Source organism: Electrophorus electricus, chromosome 21 (genome assembly GCF_041902795.1).
Source record: "Electrophorus electricus isolate QZ-2024a chromosome 21, ASM4190279v1, whole genome shotgun sequence".
In the NCBI taxonomy this organism is placed as follows: Eukaryota; Metazoa; Chordata; class Actinopteri; order Gymnotiformes; family Gymnotidae; genus Electrophorus; species Electrophorus electricus.
In genome coordinates, this window is record NC_137517.1 from 10,652,236 (window position 1) to 10,674,166 (window position 21,931).

General features: G+C 41.3%; 2 protein-coding genes across 2 annotated transcripts; both read right to left on the bottom strand.

The window, feature by feature from the left end:
- Positions 1-1,659: 1,659 nt before the first annotated feature.
- On the bottom strand, positions 1,660-10,996 carry wdr41 (WD repeat domain 41). The gene is made up of 13 exons (XM_027019319.3): positions 10,362-10,996; positions 9,957-10,072; positions 9,335-9,383; positions 7,294-7,422; positions 7,134-7,196; positions 6,464-6,575; positions 6,291-6,353; positions 5,955-6,056; positions 5,534-5,718; positions 5,174-5,295; positions 4,229-4,314; positions 3,501-3,637; positions 1,660-2,680 (listed from the first exon to the last, which is right to left on the bottom strand). The coding sequence occupies exons 1-13, from the start codon at positions 10,407-10,409 to the stop codon at positions 2,540-2,542; spliced, it is 1,353 nt and encodes a 450-aa protein (XP_026875120.2). The 5' UTR covers positions 10,410-10,996; the 3' UTR covers positions 1,660-2,539.
- A 5,455-nt stretch (positions 10,997-16,451) lies between these two features.
- On the bottom strand, positions 16,452-21,207 carry otpa (orthopedia homeobox a). The gene is made up of 3 exons (XM_027019312.3): positions 21,095-21,207; positions 20,237-20,640; positions 16,452-17,795 (listed from the first exon to the last, which is right to left on the bottom strand). The coding sequence occupies exons 1-3, from the start codon at positions 21,129-21,131 to the stop codon at positions 17,274-17,276; spliced, it is 963 nt and encodes a 320-aa protein (XP_026875113.1). The 5' UTR covers positions 21,132-21,207; the 3' UTR covers positions 16,452-17,273.
- Between the last annotated feature and the right edge of the window lie 724 nt (positions 21,208-21,931).

Sequence of the window (21,931 nt, forward strand, 5' to 3'; positions counted from 1 at the left end):
ACTCTTTTGCGAGATTTCAAGTTAATTTGAACAAAGTGGACAAAAACAATATGGCAAGTCAGGATATTAAAATAGATTCATGAAACGGTCTTTGAGGTGCCTTACTATGTAGCATTCTCTTATTTCCACTCCTGCAGTCTGCTACACACACCTCACTCATTTAGAGTTAACCATGTGCTCTAGGCCCTGCAGGGCAACCTCACACATGTAGTCCAGTTTTACTTACTCTAGGACTGAGCACAAAGTCACAACAGCCAACAGAACAAAGCCATAGAATGTTCCTGAACCAAGGAATGTTTATACAGACTGGAGTAGTAGGTGCAATGCACATGGTCCAAATAACAAGGTGTCTGAGAAAATGGGCCGAGCTTCTAAAAACAGGCAAAAATAGAATTGGATCACAGTGAATTTTGTTTCTCTTGGAAATAATCATATGTCTCGTCCTGTTCCTTTCTCCTGGTCTTTTGGTTTTGGCTGAATATGTGAGTATGTGATTATCAACATTGTTTGTGATTGCAGCTTATTTGAGTGATGGTAGAACCTGCTGTGTTGTGCCACCATACAGATACACTTGGCTTGGATTCTTCTACTACACTTCAGATGCCTTTCTCTCACACACACACACTTTCAGAGTATTCATCAACATTTACCTCATCACTCTCACCCTCTCTCTGTGTGTGTGTGTGTGTGTGTGTGTGTGTGTGTGTGTGTGTGTGTGTGTGTGTGTAAAAATGTCACAAGAGTGGATATACTAATATGCGAAAACTAATGTGTGTAATGCTGTGACATGAGAATTTGTGTGAGGATGAAAATATATTGGAAGACAAAGCCTGCATTTCATAGCTTTAAAGGCTCCAGTGTTCTCTGAAACCTTCCAGGAGTGTACTGGAGAAACCTTAGGAATGTTACCATGGTTACATGTGATTGTTTCCTTTTTATGTTTCAGCAATTCTATCATGACTGACTGTTGCATCGTGGTGACTGTTCATTATTATTAGTAGTAGTAGTAGTAGTAGTAGTAGTAGTAGTATGTATCGGGCAGGACAGATATGTAATGATACTGTAATTTGAATAAGTAAATGGTGTAATTCTAGATGATATTACTATAGATGATATTACTATCATCATCTGACAGGGGCAACCTCACCAGCAGAGGGCGCTTTATCCGACTATTCAGTAGCGAGCGGTGTCTGGATATCGCAGTCTGCTAACAGCTCTTCCTGGTATCAAATCCGTGTTCTTAGTTCACGTCTTCGTTTTTGCTTTTTTTAACGGAATCAAAAGTGGGAGTTGTGCATGTGCGTGTTAAAAGCGTTGTATTTTTCCTTTTGATCTTTACATGCGCTAGCACAACACCTACAGTAGCATTCACGTTCGCATAAATGTACATAAAATATTTTAATACATGAAAACAACAATGAATGAAGTTGAACAATATAAGAATGAAGTCTGTCGACCATTATGGTGTGTGGGTTTTTTTGGAAGGATTTAATGGTTTACTGTCGTATTTTAAAAAAAAATGTTGAAAATATGTTGCTTTTACTGTGCTCTGCTACAGCTATTTTCTTTTCTGTCTGAGTCTATTGTTTCGAATTCAAATTTTAAAAACACAAAAACATTGTACTTGTGAAACAAATTAAAGGAAACATGCACAGTAAACCGTTTTCCCATGTGCTCCTCCCAAAGCAAGCTTTAATGGCAGTTTACACTGGTAATAAAAATAAAAGCTTAAAATAAATGTTAAAGTAAAATATTACTTTTAAAATATTGGGAAAATGCAAATGTTTAATCACACATTGATTCTTCATTTCCTCACCAATTTATACCAACACATCAATAATTCATTTGAGCGCACAATTATGTGTATCCATTTAACTAGAAATTAAAAGTTTATATAAAATATTTTACAAATCATGCTTAAGAACACATATACCACACTTTCCAATTTCAAAATACTGGACTTTGTTAATAAACTTGAGTGTTATAGAGAGGTAAACACTGATTATGTATAAGGCATGAGTGTCTCACTGAATTCATGACCAGAGTATCAGTACCACCACAGAGTTGCAGTGACCCTGGACCATCTCGGACTAACAGCACTGACCATGGACCATGTCATGGTTACAGCACTGACCTTAGTCCACCTCAGAGTAACAGAGCCAACCAAAGACATTTGGTATTCAAGGCTTGTGAATGACCACACTTAAAGCAAAGGCTTCATGTAGATTGTCTCTACAGTTACAGAGAGTATGTGAGGCAATATCCATGCTCTTATTCACCAAGATTTAAACAGCACTGAGTGCCAACATTAAAGCGAGCCACAAGGCATTGTGTGGTATTTTTCCACTGTTGTTAATAGGATACATGTTTTTCACTCTGGAGGAGTGTTTTAAGTTTTTTGGGGTTTTTTTTGTTTTTTATAATAAAATACCAAAGCACCTCATGTCTTGCTGCACTTTGGAAATCAGCTTCATGCTTACTTGTCCCTCCAGGAGACAGACGGGCGTGATAGGCATTCCAGGAGGGCTGGCGGGCGAGCTCACAATCCTCCGCTCTGCTCCAGCTTTTGGAAGAGCGCCAGGCTGCGCAGCTGTGACTCCCTCTTGCCATCCTTCCACACGATGAGCAGATGATCCGCTGAGCAGGTGACCAGACCCTTCACCCCGAAACTCACAAACATCTGGGTGCAAAAGCAAACGCAGTGGCTTAGTGCACGTGACCTGGCTTTGACCTTAGTGTCCCCAACCCAAGTCTAGGAAGGAATCTCCAGTGCCGGCCCTGGAGGAAAATGCTCCCTGCTGCTCTGCTCCAGATCCAGCTCAGTAGCCAATGATTAAGCCCTTCACAAACCCCTTCAAATTTATATGAGCAGGGGGGAAAAAAATAAAGTGAGCAGAACATCCTGTCTCCATGACTACGACTGAGAACCACCTGCAGGAACTGTCTGTCTAACCCTTTATAAAAACTCAAGAGCTTTTCTGTGCAGTGCTGGAATGCAGCAATTGTGTGTGTGTGTGTGTTACAACTTAAACACACTGCCACACAATGGTTTTGTACACTCATTTCTTTAAAGCCCAAACCCACCATTTCTCCAGGCGCCAAAGCCCTGAGTGCTGGGCCAGGGCTGAACTGCCTACTAAGCTGCTTAGTAGCAGATCATTGGTGGACATTGCATCATACATTGACAGTCTCCCTCACACTGGCAACAGTGTTGATTACACAGACAATTCACAAGGATACCCTGACACACGTCCAACTGATCAATGCCTAGTACTCTGCATGCCATTTTTGACACAGATCGGCACAAGCAGATGGATAACAGCACCCAAATAAAATAGTCAAAAACAGCAACAGAGTGAAAGTCTGAACTAAATTAAAAACAAACAGAACTTGCAGACAGTTAAGCCTGCTTTAAGAATGACATTGACATTTAGGGTCACACAACACAACACAACATTTTTCTCTTACAATATTTTGGCATGGCAATGTGTCCAGCATACCTGCACTGCTCCAGAGTGACCAATCAAATCACCGATAAGCTCCAAGGAACGGAGTCCAGGAACTTCCAGAAGCTTCTTTGTAGGAGCACCAGCCTGTTTCCCAGATCTCCCAAAAGTGCCAAACATTCCAAAAAAACCTAGGGAAAGAATGAACGAGAGAGGGAAGGACAGAGACAGAAAGAAAGAAAGAAAGAAAGAAAGAAAGAAAGAAACACACACAGTTTTGTCTGTACCACCACTATTATAGGAGAAAGAGCTGAACTTAGGTTTGAGACATCCACTGGCCTGGTCAGGTTAGTCCTGACCGACCAGAGTCTCTTTCTAGGAGTTTAGAATGTGCTGGCTGTGTGCAACAGGACATTCTCTGCCAACAAAACAGAACAAAGTAATTTGTCTCAATCAAAACCCACTGAGATGCCATATTTTACTTCAGCTACTCTGAATCACACGAATGAATAAGTCAATACCTCATAACATAACAGATAGTTAGTACAGACACAGCCATTTCAGGATTTTCAATGCAGTTAATGTCTGGAAAAAAACAGCTGGGTAAAAGTGTGCAATATATTAAGCAGGACTTAATTCTCAGGCTGATTGATAAAGAATATTAGCTTTAATCTCCCTTCCATCTGTGTGCATGCATGTGTTTTTTTTAACAATCTCAGTGAGGCTAAAGACAGGTTAAAGAGAGAAAACCCAAAGGGAAGAAAGAGGCGTGTCCTGCTCACCTGTGGAGGCGGGCTCTGCAGCTAGAGGGAGGTCCTGTAACTCCCAGATCCTAATACTGCCATCCTCAGAGCACGACATCACCCGCCTTCAAGGCACACACACGTAGTGTATTACACAATACATTTCAAACAATCTCACACGTTCATAAGGTTCCATAGTAGTGGTCAAGCAATTAATCAGTCAGTCAATTAAATGCCAATATCAGCATAAGCCAAAAGGCTTTTATTTTTTTAACTTTTTTAAACAAAAGTTTATTTTTTTGATTACCTCTGGACATTTATTTAGCTGATGCATTTTTATTTTTTTTAAAAAGGGAACCGCAGAGAGAACGCAGCTCTACTTAAGCAGAGACAACAAAGACAACAGTTTTAATAAACGTTCATTCAAGCTCCTCAATTTTGTGTCTCATTTGTAATTATTGAAAGACGACTGTATAAGATGGAAATAGCATCCCAGCAACATGACATCGGCATTATACATCAGCCATTAGTCTCCCTGCTCTCTAAACATAAGCATCGGCCAACCTCAACTCCACAGCAAACTGATAAAACTACTGATCTCTGCTAATATGAAAATGATCTGCTAAAATGATCGCATTCTCACATTCACTTTGACACAATTTCATTTTCACTTTGATACACTTTCCCCTCCATATTTACTTTGACATCAGGGAAATAAAGTCAAAATGTTGACTAAAGTAGTTCACAGCAAAAAACTTTAGTGTTAAAACAGTTATGGAGTAAAATAGTGATGCACTTTACTGACTGTATGCAAATGAATATCTCTTTAAAAAAAAGCAAACAGCAAACAATTAGCATACAATTTTTCTACAGAAATACACCAGCACACATTTTCATGCGCACATGTTCCCACAGGCACTCACTCAAACACACACACACACGCACGCACACACACACACATGCGTGCGCATGGCACACACATACCCATTGTCCAGTAGCTCTGTATGCAGAATGTCAGAGTCATGGGCGACCTTCCTATAAGCCACAATGCTCTTCATCACTGCATTATACACATACAAACCACTACCGACTGCTGCAGTGATAAGCTGAGTGAGAGGAGCAGAGGTTAAAATAGTTTAATCAGAAGATGATTTAAAATCAAAACTTGGATTAAAAAACAAACATTGAAAACTTTCATCTACAGACACTATGATACTATGATGAAGCCATGAACTACTGGACTCCTGAAAATTTCATTCAAATTAGACTAAATAAAGTTAAATCCAAACAACAAAAACAAACCAAAAAAACCAACATTGAGGGTTGTTAAGAATGCTGGCTCACCTCTCCATCTGAGTACATGTGCTGAATGGACATCTCACTTTGCTTCTGCTGGCCAATTCTAACCTCCGATTGGCCATCTCCTGCTGGCTCCTCCCACAAAATGTGCTCATAGGCCTGAATTGTCCAATTAACTGTATCCCAGAGAATGAGCTCTCCAATGTGAGAACCACTAGCAAACAGTTCATCTAGGAACCATGAAGAGAAGATTTATACCAAGCCTTTAACAATCAGCTCATTTCAACACAAAGATATCAGTCAACTGTTCAGCAAAACCTCATGTAAGGCCACACAAACTTGCACCTTCTTCCTCTATAGTGCTATGTGTCAGACATACTAGAAGCAAATCTTAGTTCTGCAGGATGGTTTAGTAAGAGTGTGTGTGTGTGTGTGTGTGTGTGTGTGTGTAGCAGGGCAGACTCACTGTTGATGTTGATTAGCGATCGGATTGTATCCTGATGGTCAGCAAGGTGGTGAATGGCCAGGATTGACATCTCCGCTTCAGAGAGGTTTAACTTAAAAATCACTAAATCAACAACCCAAGATACATTAGACTCCTTACATACAACCAACATACAGAGCCAAACAGCCGTGACTGATTCACTGAGTGGCTGTTGTCTTAGCTTGCTAAACTGAGTGACCAAGTCATACTGCTGCTGTTCTTCAGGGCTTTTAAGAGTGAGCTGGAAGTATTAGTCAATAATTTGTGGATGAAGGTCCCCTTTAAGAATATGTGAACGCAAATGTCATCGTCACTTACTGATCTCTTTGTCCATGGAAGCAGCGACGCAGTTTTTGGGCAAGTCCACCATTGCAGTGATACCTATACAGGCAGAAAAATTTTCAGGGAGTTTAGTTTTGTAGACTGTAGCATTTCCCATGTTATTGCTTTTTGTAAGTGACTGAAATGTGTGCGTGAGTGTGTGCGTGTACCTGCATCTCTGTGATGCACAGTTTTACACTTCAGCTGAAAGTCTCGGTTCCACACACAGAGCTCATTACCGCCTGAGAGCCACACATCCAAATGATCCAGCACCAACAAACACTAAAAGAAACACACACACACAATGAAGCACCAATGCACAGGACATTTGTGAAAGAGAGAACAGTTAGTGTAAACATACACACACAGTCATATGCATGGAGAAAACCACATTAACATCTCTACTGTGAGTGCTGCTTCCTGTCTGAGGCTCACAGATCAGACACCTACAGGTCTGACACTATACCTGCAGAGCACACACTGTATTTTTCTCATAGGCAAAATCAGACACTGTTCTGCAAATCATACAGTATTATCTTAAGAGTGTGGCTCAATGTGTTTGCTCAAATGACACCACATCACGCAGTAAGCCCAAACAGCTCATAGAATCATGTTCACTGTAAAAAGGGAAATATGCCACACAACACATTTTACATTAAAAACTTCCACATGGAAGGTATGAATGAGCAGCACGTATGCAGTATAGAAAAATATGGTTTTGTTTACTGTTTGCTTCAACAGAAGAATATAGGTCAGACTGTGACACCTTAAAAAAGGAGGGTAGATCAGACAGTTCCACCTTAACAGGAGTGTACACAATCCACTATCAGAGAGTATTACCTTAACAGATGAGTGTAGATCAGACACAGTTTGCAATCTGTTTCCACTGTCTGGGTCCCACAACTACACCAGTATCAAGGTTAATATATTATCCACCACAGAAAGTGCAGTATGAGACACGTGTGTGTTTGCACGTGTGTGTGTGTGTGTGTAAGGATACACTCAGCGTGCGGTCGGATGATGCTGTTATAAGTGCTGTGTGAGGTCTTTCTCCTTTGATGAAAGTGTAAGTTGTCATAGCCGTAATCTGTTGAGTGTGACCTCGTAACTCCACCAACCGCTCTCCAGTCTGAAACAGAGTCACACAAAACACCCACACAGAACAATGAACACACTACACATGCTAATCTCTGACCTCAGAATTTGTCTTGTGCTATGTACGTTGGTGCAATCTCTCTAATCTGGCATGCCTTATTCAAACACTCACATTTATGTCATTTGGCACAAACTCTTATCTACTGTGACTAACATTTATCAGTATGACATGCATCGCCTTGTAGTTGAACCTACGACCTTGATGTTACTAGCACCATGCCCTAATGGCTGTAAACATACACATGCTTTTGCAGGTGAGGGTGCAGCAGCGTGTGTTGGGCACAGGACCTACAGTGCCTCCAAGTAGTATTCAACCCTCTGCAAATTTATACATTTGGAGTTAACTTAGCACTGTGAAATCTGGACTGTAGATGGGCCTGGACATGTGAAATGCACTGCAGCAAAAAAAGAATCTTATTTCTCTGTTTTTTGTTTTGTTTTTTTTAATTTTGCAAAGTCTACCAGAGGGTCAATTATTATTCAACCCCTCAAATCTCAAATCTGTTTGGTTCCCTCAAGTATTAAGAAGTAATTGAGGTATTAAGAACAATGAGCTTCACATGCTGGGATTAATTTTCTGTTTTTTCCTGCCTTTTCTGACTATAAAAGCCCCTCCCCAAACAAGTGAACAGCACTCATACACAGTCAACATGGGAAAGACTAAGCAGTATTCCAAGGCCATCAGAGACAAAATTGTGGAGGGTCACAAAGCTGGCATGGAATACAAAACCCTTACCAAGGAGTTGGGCCTACATTTCTCCACCGCTGGGAGCATCATCCAGAAGTGGATGGCTTATGGAACTACTGTTAACCTTCCACGGCCTGGACATCCTTTCAAAGTTTCCTCCTGTGCTGAAGCCAGGCTTGTCCGAACGGTCAAGGCTGACCCAAGGACAACAAGTAGGGTGCTCCAGGAAGATCTCATGGCGGTGGGGACATTGGTTTCAATAAAAACCATAAGTAACGTACTCCACCGCAATGGTCCTCAAAAAGGTACCTTTTTTACTTTCAAAGCGTCATGTCAAGGCCCGTCTAAAGTTTGCTCATGATCACTTGGAGGACTCTGAGGCAGACTGGTTCAAGGTTCTCTGGTCTGATGAGACCGAGATCGAGGTCTTTGATGCCGACCACACCCGGGGCGTTTGGCGAGAGGATGGCACTGCATATGACCCCAAGAATACCATCCCTACAGTCAAGCATGGTGGTGGCAACATCATGCTGTGGGGCTGCTTCTCAGCCAAGAGGCCCAGCCATCTCGTCCGCATCCATGGGGAGATGGATAGCACAGCTTACCTGGAGAGTTTGGCCAAAAACCTCTGCTCCTCCATCATTTCATCTTCCAACAGGACAACGACCCCAAGCACACGGTCAAGAAAACCAAGGCCTGGTTTAAGAAGGAAAAGACCAAGGTGTTGCAGTGGCCTAGTCAGTCTCCTGACCTTAACCCAATTGGAAACTAGTGGAACGAGCTCAAGATCAAAGTCCACAAGAGATGCCCAAAGAGCCTAGACAACTTGGAGAAGATCTGCATGGAGGAGTGGGCCAAAATTACTCCAGCGACCTGTGCTGGCCTAATCAGGTCTTATAAAAAATGATTAATAGCTGTAATTGCAAACAAGGGTTATTCCACAAAATATTAAACCTAGGGGTTGATTAATAATTGACCCTAATTTTTATGTTTAAAATGTATTATAATTTAATTGAGCAACTCGTACTTTTTGTTTGTAATATTTAGGCATCTGTTAATAAATGCTACTCTTGTTCAAAGTTGGAAGGCTCTAAATTATTTACAACTTGTTGAATTTGCAAAATCTGCAAGAGATTCAATACTACTTGGAAGCACTGTATATATACACACACACACACACACACACACACACACACACCTCAACGTTCCACACAAGCACCATCCCATCATCCCCAGCAGATGCAAACCTGAAAAAAAATAAACAGAACAATCACGGATTAAAACTTGACCTTAACTCACTTCATATTCAGAAGTTGTTTTTTCCCCCATCTTAGAGAGTGTTACTAAAAGCATGTGCACACCATTTTTTGTCATAATGGCTGACACAGGGTCAGTCAGGTGTCCTAGAATTGAAGGTCTGTAGCATCCAGTTCTGGTTGATGGAGATCAAGCTTCCCATTACAACCAGACCACTCACACACAAACACACTCAGAAACCATTATAACTAGGCTGTGGGAGTAGGGTTAATACGTAGGCTTTGGGGGAGGGTGAGTGCAAAGGTGAAAGGTGTTATGTGAAGAACAGAGGCTACCAGGTTGGTTCATTCCCTCTCTCCTGCGCACTCACTCACTCACAGACGCTAAAGCTCTCTCGGGCTCTGATGATTAAGCTCTTGTCACGCTCTGTAAGTTTGCTTTTGGAGAGGATCTAGCTCGCGCTTTACCTGTCAATCACAGGGTCGACTGGGCAGGCTCCGGTGAGTGAGTGAGTGGGTGAGAGAGAGAGAGAGAGAGAGAGAGAGAGAGAGAGGATTGCTTACCTGAAGTCATCAATCTGCACCAGAAATCGAACAATGTCAAAATGTCCTTTCAGCACCTGCAACTCCGTGAAACAGTTTTTCGGTTGTTCCTCGCCGATGCACAGCGCCGCGCTCTTCTGCAGACGCGGAGTGAACACAACGGACACACGAATCAGAGCCGCGGAGAGACTTCAATCAGCAGCCGAGATTGCTGAGCTGCCCGCTGTTGGCTTGGCTGGGTCAGGGAGGCTTCCCCGTACCTACAGCCATCCAGGTACTTCAGTCTTAAGCGTAGCCAAAGGACTGAAGCTTCAAGCTATAAGTATAACGATGTCTCTCCCTTTTTTATCTAAAAAAAAAAAAAAAAAGCCAAGAGGAGCAAAATGTCTTCTCGCTTGGAAATGTATCCAGACGATTTGTACTCACCTCGATCGTGCCTTGCGACCCGCGCCCGCCCATGATCCATCGCAGCATGTCTGTCGTTTCTACCTGCACTATTCTGAAGTTAGACGCGAACACAGCGCCGAGCCAGATGAACAACAGCAAAATGGGTCGATTTCCCCCAAAATTCCCAACACGGTCATTCAGTGAGCTGCGTTTATCTGACTTATGCCAAAAAGATAACTGGTCGGCCTCCGATTTTCGAAGGCTGTGGAGCTTATGACATCTGAAACACAGTATCACCCTGTAAACAAGAGCTAGCTACACACCTACCAACGGTCAGCGGTGGCTTTTGTTAAATTTCGTTGATTTATCAGTACAGTGTACATTAGGATATGGAAAACATATTTTAAAATGTTCGTGTACACAGATGTTTGTAATATTAGCCACAGTCTAGTTTACGTTTTCCTATAAGATGCTCATCACAACAATCTTCACGCATTCATGTGACTAAACTACGGAAGCTCCTAAAGGACAATTGTGTGCAGGCCATGTTTGAGAAACGCTAACTCTTATGGCAGGTTGTAGTTTTCTTAGATTTCTTATTTATTACTAGCATTTTACATTTCGAAATGGATCTTAATCCAAATTGCCGTTTTATAAAAGCAGTAACTATATCACGCAACAAATATCTAACCTTTTTAAAATATTTTAACTAATTAGTCGCAACACGTTGAATAAACGAATTTGCTATCATATGTTTTCGCGTTATGTTTCTTTTTGAATAATTATGTTGCTAAATCAACCAATATCACATATAATTCCTAGACCACAAAATATCGCGTTATTTTGTCACCTTAGCGCGACACATATGAGCACTAGATGGCAGTCTACATCAACCCAGCAGAAACGGTTTCAGAGAGCTTTCCGTTTGAATTCGAATACATCATGCTTGCATTCACAATTACTTTAATCATACTGAGCAGTTAGCTACAAAATCAGTGACTTAAGTCAGAAGTCATTGTAGACCTACTATAACATGTGTCCTTTGCGCTCTCTCTCTCTCTCTCTCTCTCTCTCTCTCTCTCTCTCTCTCTCTCACTTTCTGTCTCTCTCTCTCTCTCTCTCTCTCTCTCTCTCTCTCTCTCTCTCTCTCTCTCTGAGAATGGAGAGAGTGATGGCATGTGTAAGGAGCAGAGTAACTATTTGTGGATTACTGTCACACTCCCACAGGCCCCTCTAAACACACACACACACACACACACACACACACACACAGAGGGAGAGAGAAAGAAGAGTGTGTGAGAGGTATGACCTTCATGGCATGGCAGACGGAGCTCCGGTGCTGATTTCTGATTTAGTGTCGATGTGCTGTGCTTGTCACGCCACCGAGGTGCTTTCCACACCGTAATACAGAAGCTCAAGGGCAGATGGAGAGAGCGAGACAGAGCGAGACAGAGCGAGAGAGAGAGAGAGAGAGCACTGTGTGTCTTAGAAATATGACCAAAGGTATCATTCCAAACAAGTGAGTAGCATCAGATGGCAGAATGATAATTGTACAGCACAGAAAGCTGGCTGCTGTAAGCACTGCTAGAACACAATGTCAAACATGAACAATGAAATGAATCCCCATACAAAAAGTCAATGATGAGAGAGAGAGAGAGAGAGAGAGAGAGAGAGAAGTGAATATAGATGGGGGGATATGGATTTTTTGATGTTGCTGGATTTAACCTCTAATCTGTAGTGGAGTTGCTGTGGCATTAGATGAGAGTTTTACCTTAATTCAGCAGGACTAAGGGTGCACTTGGAGATACATAGCTTTAGCTTGTTGTATTTACATAGACTCAAAGTAGAGCATAAGTGTGTGTATGGGACACACATTGGCACACAGTAACTAAGGGAGAGTGTGTCTATGTTGCTGTGATCTATTAAAGTCCTTTCTGCGGTTCTCAGACATACAAATGGATTATTCCACACTACACATTAATGTCTGTGATTGAGTAAATCAATAAAGCAAAGTAATCGATATTACTCAACTGTGCCCACCTTATGTAAAGAAAAACCCTTAAAAGACACACACACACACACACACACACACACACTTAAAAATTGAATTTGCTGTTCTAAAGTGTGTTTAAAGCAGGGGGTTTGGGTGTGTGTACTGTAAAACTGTAATTTTTATTAGTCATATCAGTTGTGACTGAGACTCACATACACTTGCTTATGTTTTAATTACACATTTACTCATGGTGATCGCACACATACACACAGGCACACACATCTTAATACAGCATTACACTGGGCAAAGTAAATTCATACACATAAAACTATCATAGATCAAATGTGGATAGAAATCTGTTAAAATGCATTATATGGCGCATAAATATTACAAGCATAATATTAAGTCTTATAAATACTGATTCTTATATAAACAGATGAGGTCCAGATCTTCTGGGAAAAGATATCTCTGAGATCTGCTACAGTTGCCGCGGCAACTGCAAATATTTTACATCAGCTTTATTTGCATTTTGAAATTCATGGTTTGTACTTGGGAAAAACGAGACACAGTCTGCATGTGTGTATCTGTGTGTGTGTGTGTGTGTGTGTGTGTGTGTGTGTGTTTGTGTGTGTGTGTGTGTGTGTGTGTATCTGTGTGTGTGTGTGTGTGTGTGTGTATCTGTGTGTGTGTGTGTGTGTGTGTGTTTGTGTATCTGTGTGTGTGTGTGTGTGTGTTTGTGTATCTGTGTGTGTGTGTGTATCTGTGTATCTGTGTGTGTGTGTGTGTGTGTGTGTGTGTATCTGTGTGTGTGTGTGTGTGTGTGTGTGTGTGTGTGTATCTGTGTGTGTGTGTGTGTGTGTATCTGTGTGTTTGTGTGTGTGTTTGTGTGTGTGTGTGTGTGTGTGTATCTGTGTGTGTGTGTGTGTGTGTGTGTGTGTGTGTGCATTCATGACCAAAAACAGAGGAGAATAGGGTGTCGTTCTAATGAAGGTGAAGGGAGTGTGTTTCTAGCAAAGTCCTTCTCACTCGATGCTTAATGTCTCAGTATTACCCCAAGCATTTTCCATAACTGGTCAGCAATCTGTGAAACAGTGTTACCCGTGGAAACTGTTTAATTTGTGTTGTACACACATGTGGGTTGTATATGACAACAAAGTCGACTGTAACTTTAAACTAATGCGCCCTAAAGTGCTCATTGGTTCATTCTGGCTTTTTAAACCAGTGAACAAATGAATTAATAAATTAATGAAAACTTCAGCATGTCTTAGAAGCATGGCAACACAAAGATATGATGACTAAGGTGGCTGAGAGAGTATCACATGGAGCCGTCTCAGAAACTGATCTAGAGCTGATTACATAAATGCCTTTACTGTGTGTGTATGCTGCCCTGTCAGTAGGAATTAAACACTAACAAGCCAGTTTGGTCTGAAACTAAAATTGACCACTAGAGCTTAGTATAACTTGACTTTTTATCACATGAGGTTTTGAGGTGATAGCACCAAGAAGTAAGATAAAGGATAAGGCAAGACACTGAGAGAACATTTTAATATAGTTTGGGATAATGTACGGCAGTATGCATTGTATTGATTAACGCACACACATGCATATATATATAGAGAGAGAGAGATAAAGGCATAGCTATCCAAGAGCACGCACACACACAGGCCTGGCAAATTAATGAGTTCTCATTCATAACCTGGACGGAGAGAGGCGAATTCACCCTTCAGCGCGCTATTGACTGATTTCATTTATTCGGGGAGATGAATTGGAGGTAAGCGGCGCCACCTCCCGCGCGCCGCGCGCCGCTGCACTGCATTGTGGGAGAAGCGAAGTGAGGCGTGGCGGGTCAGCGTTCGTCTCCCTCGTCAGCGCGTGACAAATTAGCTAACGAGGAGCGGCCCTCGCATTTCCACAAACTAATTAACCCGGCAGGTACTGAGACAAATTATAATATTTATGTAATATCATCTCACATCTGTTTTCAAGGAGCGCGCAAAAAGCGGTCTTTATCCGAATACCTCATCTGATCCCCGTTTCGCTCCTAAACACGGGGTCTGTAAACACTAACACTCCTCACCAGGGTTTTTCTTTTAAACGTCTTTTAAACGTGTTGCAAATATTGTGTATGAGGACAGGGGGGAACTGTTACCTCTATACTGCCAGCAACCATGTAACAGCTGATACTAGGCCTATATACATGAATAAACGCATGGAAACCGCATACGCATGTTCGTGGCTAATGTGTCTTCATAGTTTTGAATAATATATATGAAATATAATCTTGTATGCAGTGTGCATCGTCGCTATTTTTTGTGTGGTCCACTGTTTCACACATAGGAGGTACTAATGTGTTTTTGGTTTTTTATTGCTTTAATTTGCGTATTCTCTTAGAGTGAGATTCGCTTTCTGATTCTGTGGTGAGGCTACATTAATGACAGTGATATGATTTGTTTGGTCAAAATATATAAGATTAAACGTCTCTTAGAGGTCGACCAAAGCTTTTATGGAATGCTTTTTCGAACCACCTCAACCCTTCTCCGTATACTAGAATACTATTAAAGTTTCAGTCAGGAATATTCTAACCCGCTCCTTCTCTGGACTAACACTCAGTTTTCTAAGCGTGAACGCTGTGATAATTCCCATTGTGACATGGTTATCGTTATCATGGGTTATCGTTATTTGCAGCCTTTATTATAGAGTAGTTGTACTCTGAATTGGCCAGTTGGCTTGTGCCGTTCCTTCAGAATCTCATCCAGGATTCTTGGGCCAGGGATATCTGAGCGGATTCATACTGTTCTGAAGGCGAACGAAAGCTAATTGTCTACTGTAACATGTTCATGCTATATTGTAAAGCTGGTATACGAGGTTCGAGGATACAAGTCTGATAGATAAAAGCCCCACAACACAGGAATGGTATTTAGATGCCACCATGTATCACCATGGTCTGTTAAAATGGGTTTGTTTCTTGAGTGTAATAGCAGAAGAGATGCAAATAGTAAATATCTTTCTATAGTCAGTCTTTCAGAGTTGACCAGAGAACCAGTGTCACACTATTCCAACAGATATATATTTCAAGCATTTGGAATGCGCCTAATTTGCTTTCATCCTATTATCACTGTGTATGAAAGCAAATTCTGCCCATCTACATATATATTTATGACATAGCATGTATTATTATTATTATTATTATTATTATTATTATTATTATTATTATTATTATTATTATTATTATACTCAAATATTCAGACAGTATATAGCAGCTAATATAAAAATAACGTTAAAATAATAATTAACTAATATAAAAAAAAACTATATAAAAAAAACTAGAAACTATAGTTTTTTAATTCACTCCCTGCTATTATGATCTATGACAGTGCTGGATATTACTAGAATTACTAGTGCTCTGCAATCAGTTAGAATTATTGTTCATACTAATACTTAATAATGATTGTTCTTATTAGTAGTCTACTTAACAATTATTCCATAATTTATTTGAGTGAATGTTTCTCTTTCATTTCTAACGGGAATGTAGGTTACTATATGGTGCACCGTACGAAAATGACCACATAAATGTCTCGTAAAGATTACTCAAAACATGGAGATAAGATTTACACTGAGATTTTCCGTACAACCGTAACATACGTCTCTCCTCCGGGTCACGGAAAGAGACGGCGACAGCAGCACCTGTTGTAAACCAGTCCTGGTGCCGAGGCTTGGTTTTTGGACATGACGTCATTGTCATGTGCCAAGAAGCCAACGAGGGAGACACTAAAAGGAAGCGGACAGTCGTGGATCATCTTCCGTCTCAGAAATGGTTGCATCGTCTCCTTTTGGTGTCACTTAAAATCCCTAAGCAATCACTCGGCAGTACTGGCATAACAAAAATCACAGGCCAGTTTCTTCATGTGCGGATGTAATCCCTGTACAAATGCTCGCATATGGTACTACAGATACTCTCATTCTGACAACCTGTAAGTTCCGGGGAAATTAGTAACAGACAGTGAATACAATTTGACGCTGAAATCGCATTTCCATCTTCTTGTAACCGCCAATTTGCGGATAAATGACAAATTAGGCTTCTTGTTCGTAATATGACATGTTGAAAATGATTTTATTTATTATTACATTCAATCGATATAAACATGTTCAGGAAACAAAATTGCTGTCAAGAATAAGTTCAAACATTTAAGAAATTTATATCGGTGATTAAGCACAGACAATAACTTAGAACATATCACAAACCGACCAAATGGGAACAATTCAAGAATGCTTTATCTACACAAAACATCCTATAGAACAGCATATAACATAGTCAGATTTCTTCTCGTTATAAATAATTCCCCATTCGTCTACCTTTGTTGGCACATGCAGTCGACGCCGAGTCCTTGAGGTCTTGTTCACTTTTTTTTGACAAGTTTGCCGTTTACATTTCCACTTCCTTGCTGTAAAAAAACGATTTTTCTTTGTCATCTTTTTTTCTTCTAAATAAAAACTCCCAGGGTAGTATATCGATGCACCGCGCAAACCTGGGGCGCGTGACCATGCCGTGCAGTGCAGTAGCAGTCGTCCTCTCTCGTTCTTAAACGCAAAATCTGTATATAAATAGACACTGATAATAACGAATACATTGCAAATATGCGCATTTTATTCTGCCTCTAATGTTGAAGACAGTTGTGTTCGCTGTAAAATTCAGCATAAATAAATAAATAAATAAATAAATAAATAAATAAATAAGGATTTTGTTTTCAAACTGTATGGAAATGGATGAAATTTCAGTTTTGATTTCTTCGGGTTTGATCCCTTAAATTGCACGTAATTAAGTATCGGTTTTAACTGTCTTTGCTTACGGACATTAGCATCCTGAGACTTCCTGGTGCGCAACTGGGTCAAGGGATCAAAATGATTTGACTGGGAATAGAGGGAAAAGAAAAAACACAACAGTCGACTCACGGGCCCTATTAAGTGAAACTCATAGAGACCGTGTGCTCGAGCGCTTTACGGCGCAGGGAGGCGATGCTCGTCCCTCTCCAGACGTCACTGTCCGGTGAGCTACAGAGCTGAGGCGAACCGGTCACGTTGGTCGGTCCGGAGAGCGAAGCGGGCACCATACCGGGGAACGTGGGCTGGTACAGATGCGACTGTAGACCGGAGCCGTTGGACGACATATTGGAGAGGCTCATGGAATTTGGCGGCGGGCCAGCGCCCAGGCTGCACTGAGACAGTGACTGCGCCATGGCCTGCTGTCGCCCGAGCGCGGGCGGTAACTGCAGCTGAGAGACGCTCGGCATCCCGGCCGCCGCCCAGCGGGTATCGTTAGCGTGGAAAGAGCAGAGGCTGTCACCCATGGCCGCTGCGGCCGCTGCGGCGGAGGGGAACTGCGGTAGGCCGTGGTGCGTGGGCAGCAAGGTGCCTGGGGCGCGGAATACGTTAGTGGTCTTCTTGCGCTTCTTCCATTTGGCGCGTCGGTTTTGAAACCAAACCTTCGGAAAACAATAAGGTGGTGTCAGACACGTAGTGCATCATAGATTAGCTGATAGAGCCCTGTGAGTTATAGAGGCTTTGATTCTAAAGATCACTGTGCATGTTATGACGTTTCATTATTTTAATCTTTGCACACAAACCAACGTAGACAATCTTTTGTTGCTAGCTCACGGCATTATACTCAGAATTATGAAGCTCTGCCATTGGATACAATTTTATATTTTATGCATATGTATCTGATATGTAAACAATTTCAGCACTCTCTGAACCGTTAGATCTTAGGCGAGTAATATGATATTTTGTTTTGCTAGTTATAGGAGCACCGGAATTATCCACCACAGAGTCCATGAACTAATAAATTGATGTAGCTAATGTAGCTATCGGTCGAAAATTGTCACTTTATATACAATTCTGGTGCTGATTTCATTTTATTATGTCTAAGTTGCCCTGCAGCCATAAGAAGCGTCTTCGTGTGATTAGTTAAAATTCGCCACCATTCCCATATAATAGCACTTCTTAAAGCGCACCTTTTCGCTATAATATGAGCACAAGCATGAGAGAGCGCGATGAGGCCTCCGCCAGGCCTGGCTGTGAATGGCACGCAGTGTTTATTTCCCGGGTCCTTGAGGTTTATAGAGATCTCGTCGAACAGCCGCGCGCGGGATGATTAACGAGCACATTTTGGGACAACGAAAAATGGAGGGAGGGGAAAAAAGTGGGGTGTCATATTAGGGCCCGAATCCCACTCGCGCCCCACGCAACCAGCTGTGAAATCCGGCCTCAAACGCATTACACTTCAGAGGAACAAAGAAAATGCAATTTCTCATACCATTAAAAAAGACAGAGCACACTGCGCGCGCAGACCATTAAGACGTGGAACCTGACAGACTTATTTTAGAGAAAGACATGCTAAGAGTGCTGCTGAAACTCAGCCGTTTATTTGAGGGGTACAAAATTATCGAGGCGAAATTACTTTGCGATCATCATTTTGCTAATTCAGTTTTTATGCAAATAAAACAGTAATTCGGCGGCAGACAGGACTGTTAATTATGATGGTTATTATTTCATACTCAACTCAACCAAACCATCTGCATGATTTTCACATTGAGTTTAATCAGCCTACGAACTTATAAATAATTCGGAAATTGGTTAATAATAATGATCTCGGTTTTATTGAACTGTCCTCTTGAAAAGGCTATACATATTTAATGAACTCGATGCATCAGAGGTTTTGCGAGACTGCTGGAATGTAGCGTTCATCTTATTCTACCCTTATTTCGCGGGCTAATTTACCGCGCGTTGGAATGCGACTGACCACCAATCACAGAGGTACTACCAGCCATAATTTTATAAAGTGATTAAGATAGCTATCTGTTCCAACGATTAAGATTGCGGTAATTGAGGTCTAAAATGAATATGACCCAACGAATGCTATAACTCGGGTCACCCTTTGAGTCAAATAGCCTACATGGAATTTATTGCTCATAGAGCTATGCAATTCCCTATACAACTTAGGTTATTTTTTTCTCGAATAAATATAATGAACGATTTTTAAATGATTAAAAAATCTAATAATTGCAGCTATACACAAATAAAAAAATACACAGCCGCCTAAAGTATTTGCTGATTTTAGCAATATTCTTTAAGAAACACAACGCTATGCTGTACATAGTGCATTTACAATTACTATTTTCTCAAAACAAATTAGAATAAAAACATCAGTATTACTTAAACCGAAACCGTCTCTACTTACAGTTAAAAATGACAGTAAAACAAATCTACCGTTTAGGTGAACATTTCTCAGGTTTAGCATGGCGAGATAGCTTTAATCATTTTCTTTATTTTGGGCTGGGTGTTAAAATGTTTTTGTTTGGACCCTTAAAGCGGAGTAGACAGCTTCAGCACCACGGACAGCGTCTATACTGCTCCACTATATTCTCCACTCTTGTTTAACTAATAATTATCTAACCGAATTTGGGGGACACTGATGTGGCTGTGTAAACGGGTAATGGTAAAGATGCTCTGTTTTATCTTTAATGTCTGTTTGTATGGGAGTTCGATGACATTTTCTTGGTATTCCGTCCTTCTGTTTTTTTAATTCTCCATATTTAACGTGATGAGAACAGTATATATTTTGTCCAGTTGAGCCTCCAAAAGCATACTTTGTAAGACTGGCTACATTACAGTATATTCTGTAGTTTTTTCTGTATTTAGTAGACCTACGTTGCCAGTAAAATTACCTTTGTTTTGATAAGGCCTTGCATCAAAAATGGCGTTCAGATGAAAGATATATATGAGTAATATAACCCAGCTTTACGAATTAAGATATAACAGTGCAAGAATGTCAAGATCTACTCATTCATCGTGTTAACAATCGGACAATTTCAGATTTCAACGTTACATTTCAACGTTACATTGATGCCGTGAACAAATTATTTACCTGCACGCGGGATTCCGTCAGGCCGATGCGGAGCGCCAGCTCCTCGCGCATAAAGATGTCCGGATAGTGCGTTTTGGCGAAGCTCCGCTCCAGCTCGTTGAGCTGGGCTGGGGTAAAGCGGGTCCGGTGCCGTTTTTGTTTCTGGGTCTGCTGGCCGCCGGACTGAACGGGGTTTTGCTGTTGTTGCTGCTGTTGTTTGTCTTGTTCTTTGCCGTTTACCGGCACTCCCGGAGGATTGGATCCAACATTGCTGATGTCGTCTCCTGGGAGAAGGGTTGCCCCTTCCACAGCGTCTGAACCCGGGGCGAGTTCTCCGGGGTGCCCGGGGTCAGCTCCCCCGCCGCCTAGCCTACACTTCAGCGCCTCCCTGTGTCCTAGGAGGTCGGCCGTGGCATCCTTCATCCCTGCATACACACACGGTGCCCACGTTTGAAACTAACGTTAAACTAACATTGTCCTGTGTCTGCAAGAGGAAACGGGTTACTGTAACCTGCACAACAGAAGTTGTTAGATTCACAATTTCATTCACGGAAATTATCCGTAGTACATAGTGTAAAATGTCCAGGAAATGTTTACTATTACAATGATGTTATCCACTAACACAGGAAGAGTACAGACGTTTAATTATGCCTTTAAAATAACTAATTCCATTTGATCACATCAATATCTTTGAAAACGCCTAAATCAAATTACTCTGTAATATAATAATAATGATTACTTTTGCAATGAATTAGATCACTTAAATCACATTAGGATAAAACAAGAAACAAATTGTCAATTTTCTCTGCTTGATTTAGAAGAGAAGGACCTCCAGCTTACAGTAGAGTTGCAGACCGGAGTTTGCCGATGATAACTCACCGAGGCGAGCATCCAGCAGGTCGGCGTGCGAAAGCATCGCGCACCGCTCCAGGGCGAAATGCTTTTCCAAAAAAACCTCTATGACTTTAAACTATTTAAAAAATATATATGGCCTAAATGAAAGCAAATTCGGTTTGTGGTTAAAAAGGAGGTTCCTTGCATTATAATGCCCTTTAGAGGAACGGGGAGGCGCTTAATAGTTGAATGAACCCATGAGCTTCTTCAAATAAGAGCCAATCAGCGTTGAAGCCTGGAGATGTCAGCCGCCCCGAGGCCTCACCGAACAGCCACTCAAAGCCGCGAGCCCGTAACCTTCACAAGTTAATTTCTTCTCGTTTCTGACGGAGGATTTTATCTCAACTTCAGAATTCCAACCTGTAAAACGACTCGATCTAGCATCAGTGAAAAACTCCGACCCCTTAAAAAACACTCAGGAGCTCTTTTAATTGAGCATTATTGTGTATTCACTGAGTTTAAAAAAAGCTTTTGGTTAGAAGTGAAATAATAAACTATTGTTATATAAATAGTCCGTCCTCATCATTCCCACGTGTTTCAGAATAATAACTTGATTTTATTACTCTTTAAATCAGTGCCAATTATTGTTAACTCGGGCTCTCCTGATTATTTGATTGCATACGGTCTAAAAAGGCTGGAGATTTATTGCTCTTAATGTAACAAAAGAAGTCCCAAGACAGGAGCGAACTTTCTCAGTTACCTAATGGCGTTTTAATTCAACATCTCCTCTACAACCGACTCGCTGCTTCCCGTTTTTTTCCTCCACTGGCGACACTTTTGTCATTTAATCGTTAGTGATGACCGGGGATAATTTCTGTTTCC

Excerpts from the sequence above, each read along its gene's own strand:
- wdr41 (XM_027019319.3), bottom strand. The coding sequence starts at position 10,409 with ATGCTGCGATGGATCATGGGCGGGCGCGGGTCGCAAGGCACGATCGAG. Across the intron at positions 5,296-5,533 it reads ACATGTACTCAGATGGAGAG|CTTATCACTGCAGCAGTCGG; the intron begins GTGAGCCAGCAT and ends CCTCTCACTCAG. Across the intron at positions 3,638-4,228 it reads TGCAGAGCCCGCCTCCACAG|GTTTTTTTGGAATGTTTGGC; the intron begins GTGAGCAGGACA and ends TTCTTTCCCTAG.
- otpa (XM_027019312.3), bottom strand. The coding sequence starts at position 21,131 with ATGCTTTCGCACGCCGACCTGCTGGATGCTCGCCTCG. Across the intron at positions 20,641-21,094 it reads CCTGCTGGATGCTCGCCTCG|GGATGAAGGATGCCACGGCC; the intron begins GTGAGTTATCAT and ends GTGTGTATGCAG. Across the intron at positions 17,796-20,236 it reads TGACGGAATCCCGCGTGCAG|GTTTGGTTTCAAAACCGACG; the intron begins GTAAATAATTTG and ends TGTTTTCCGAAG.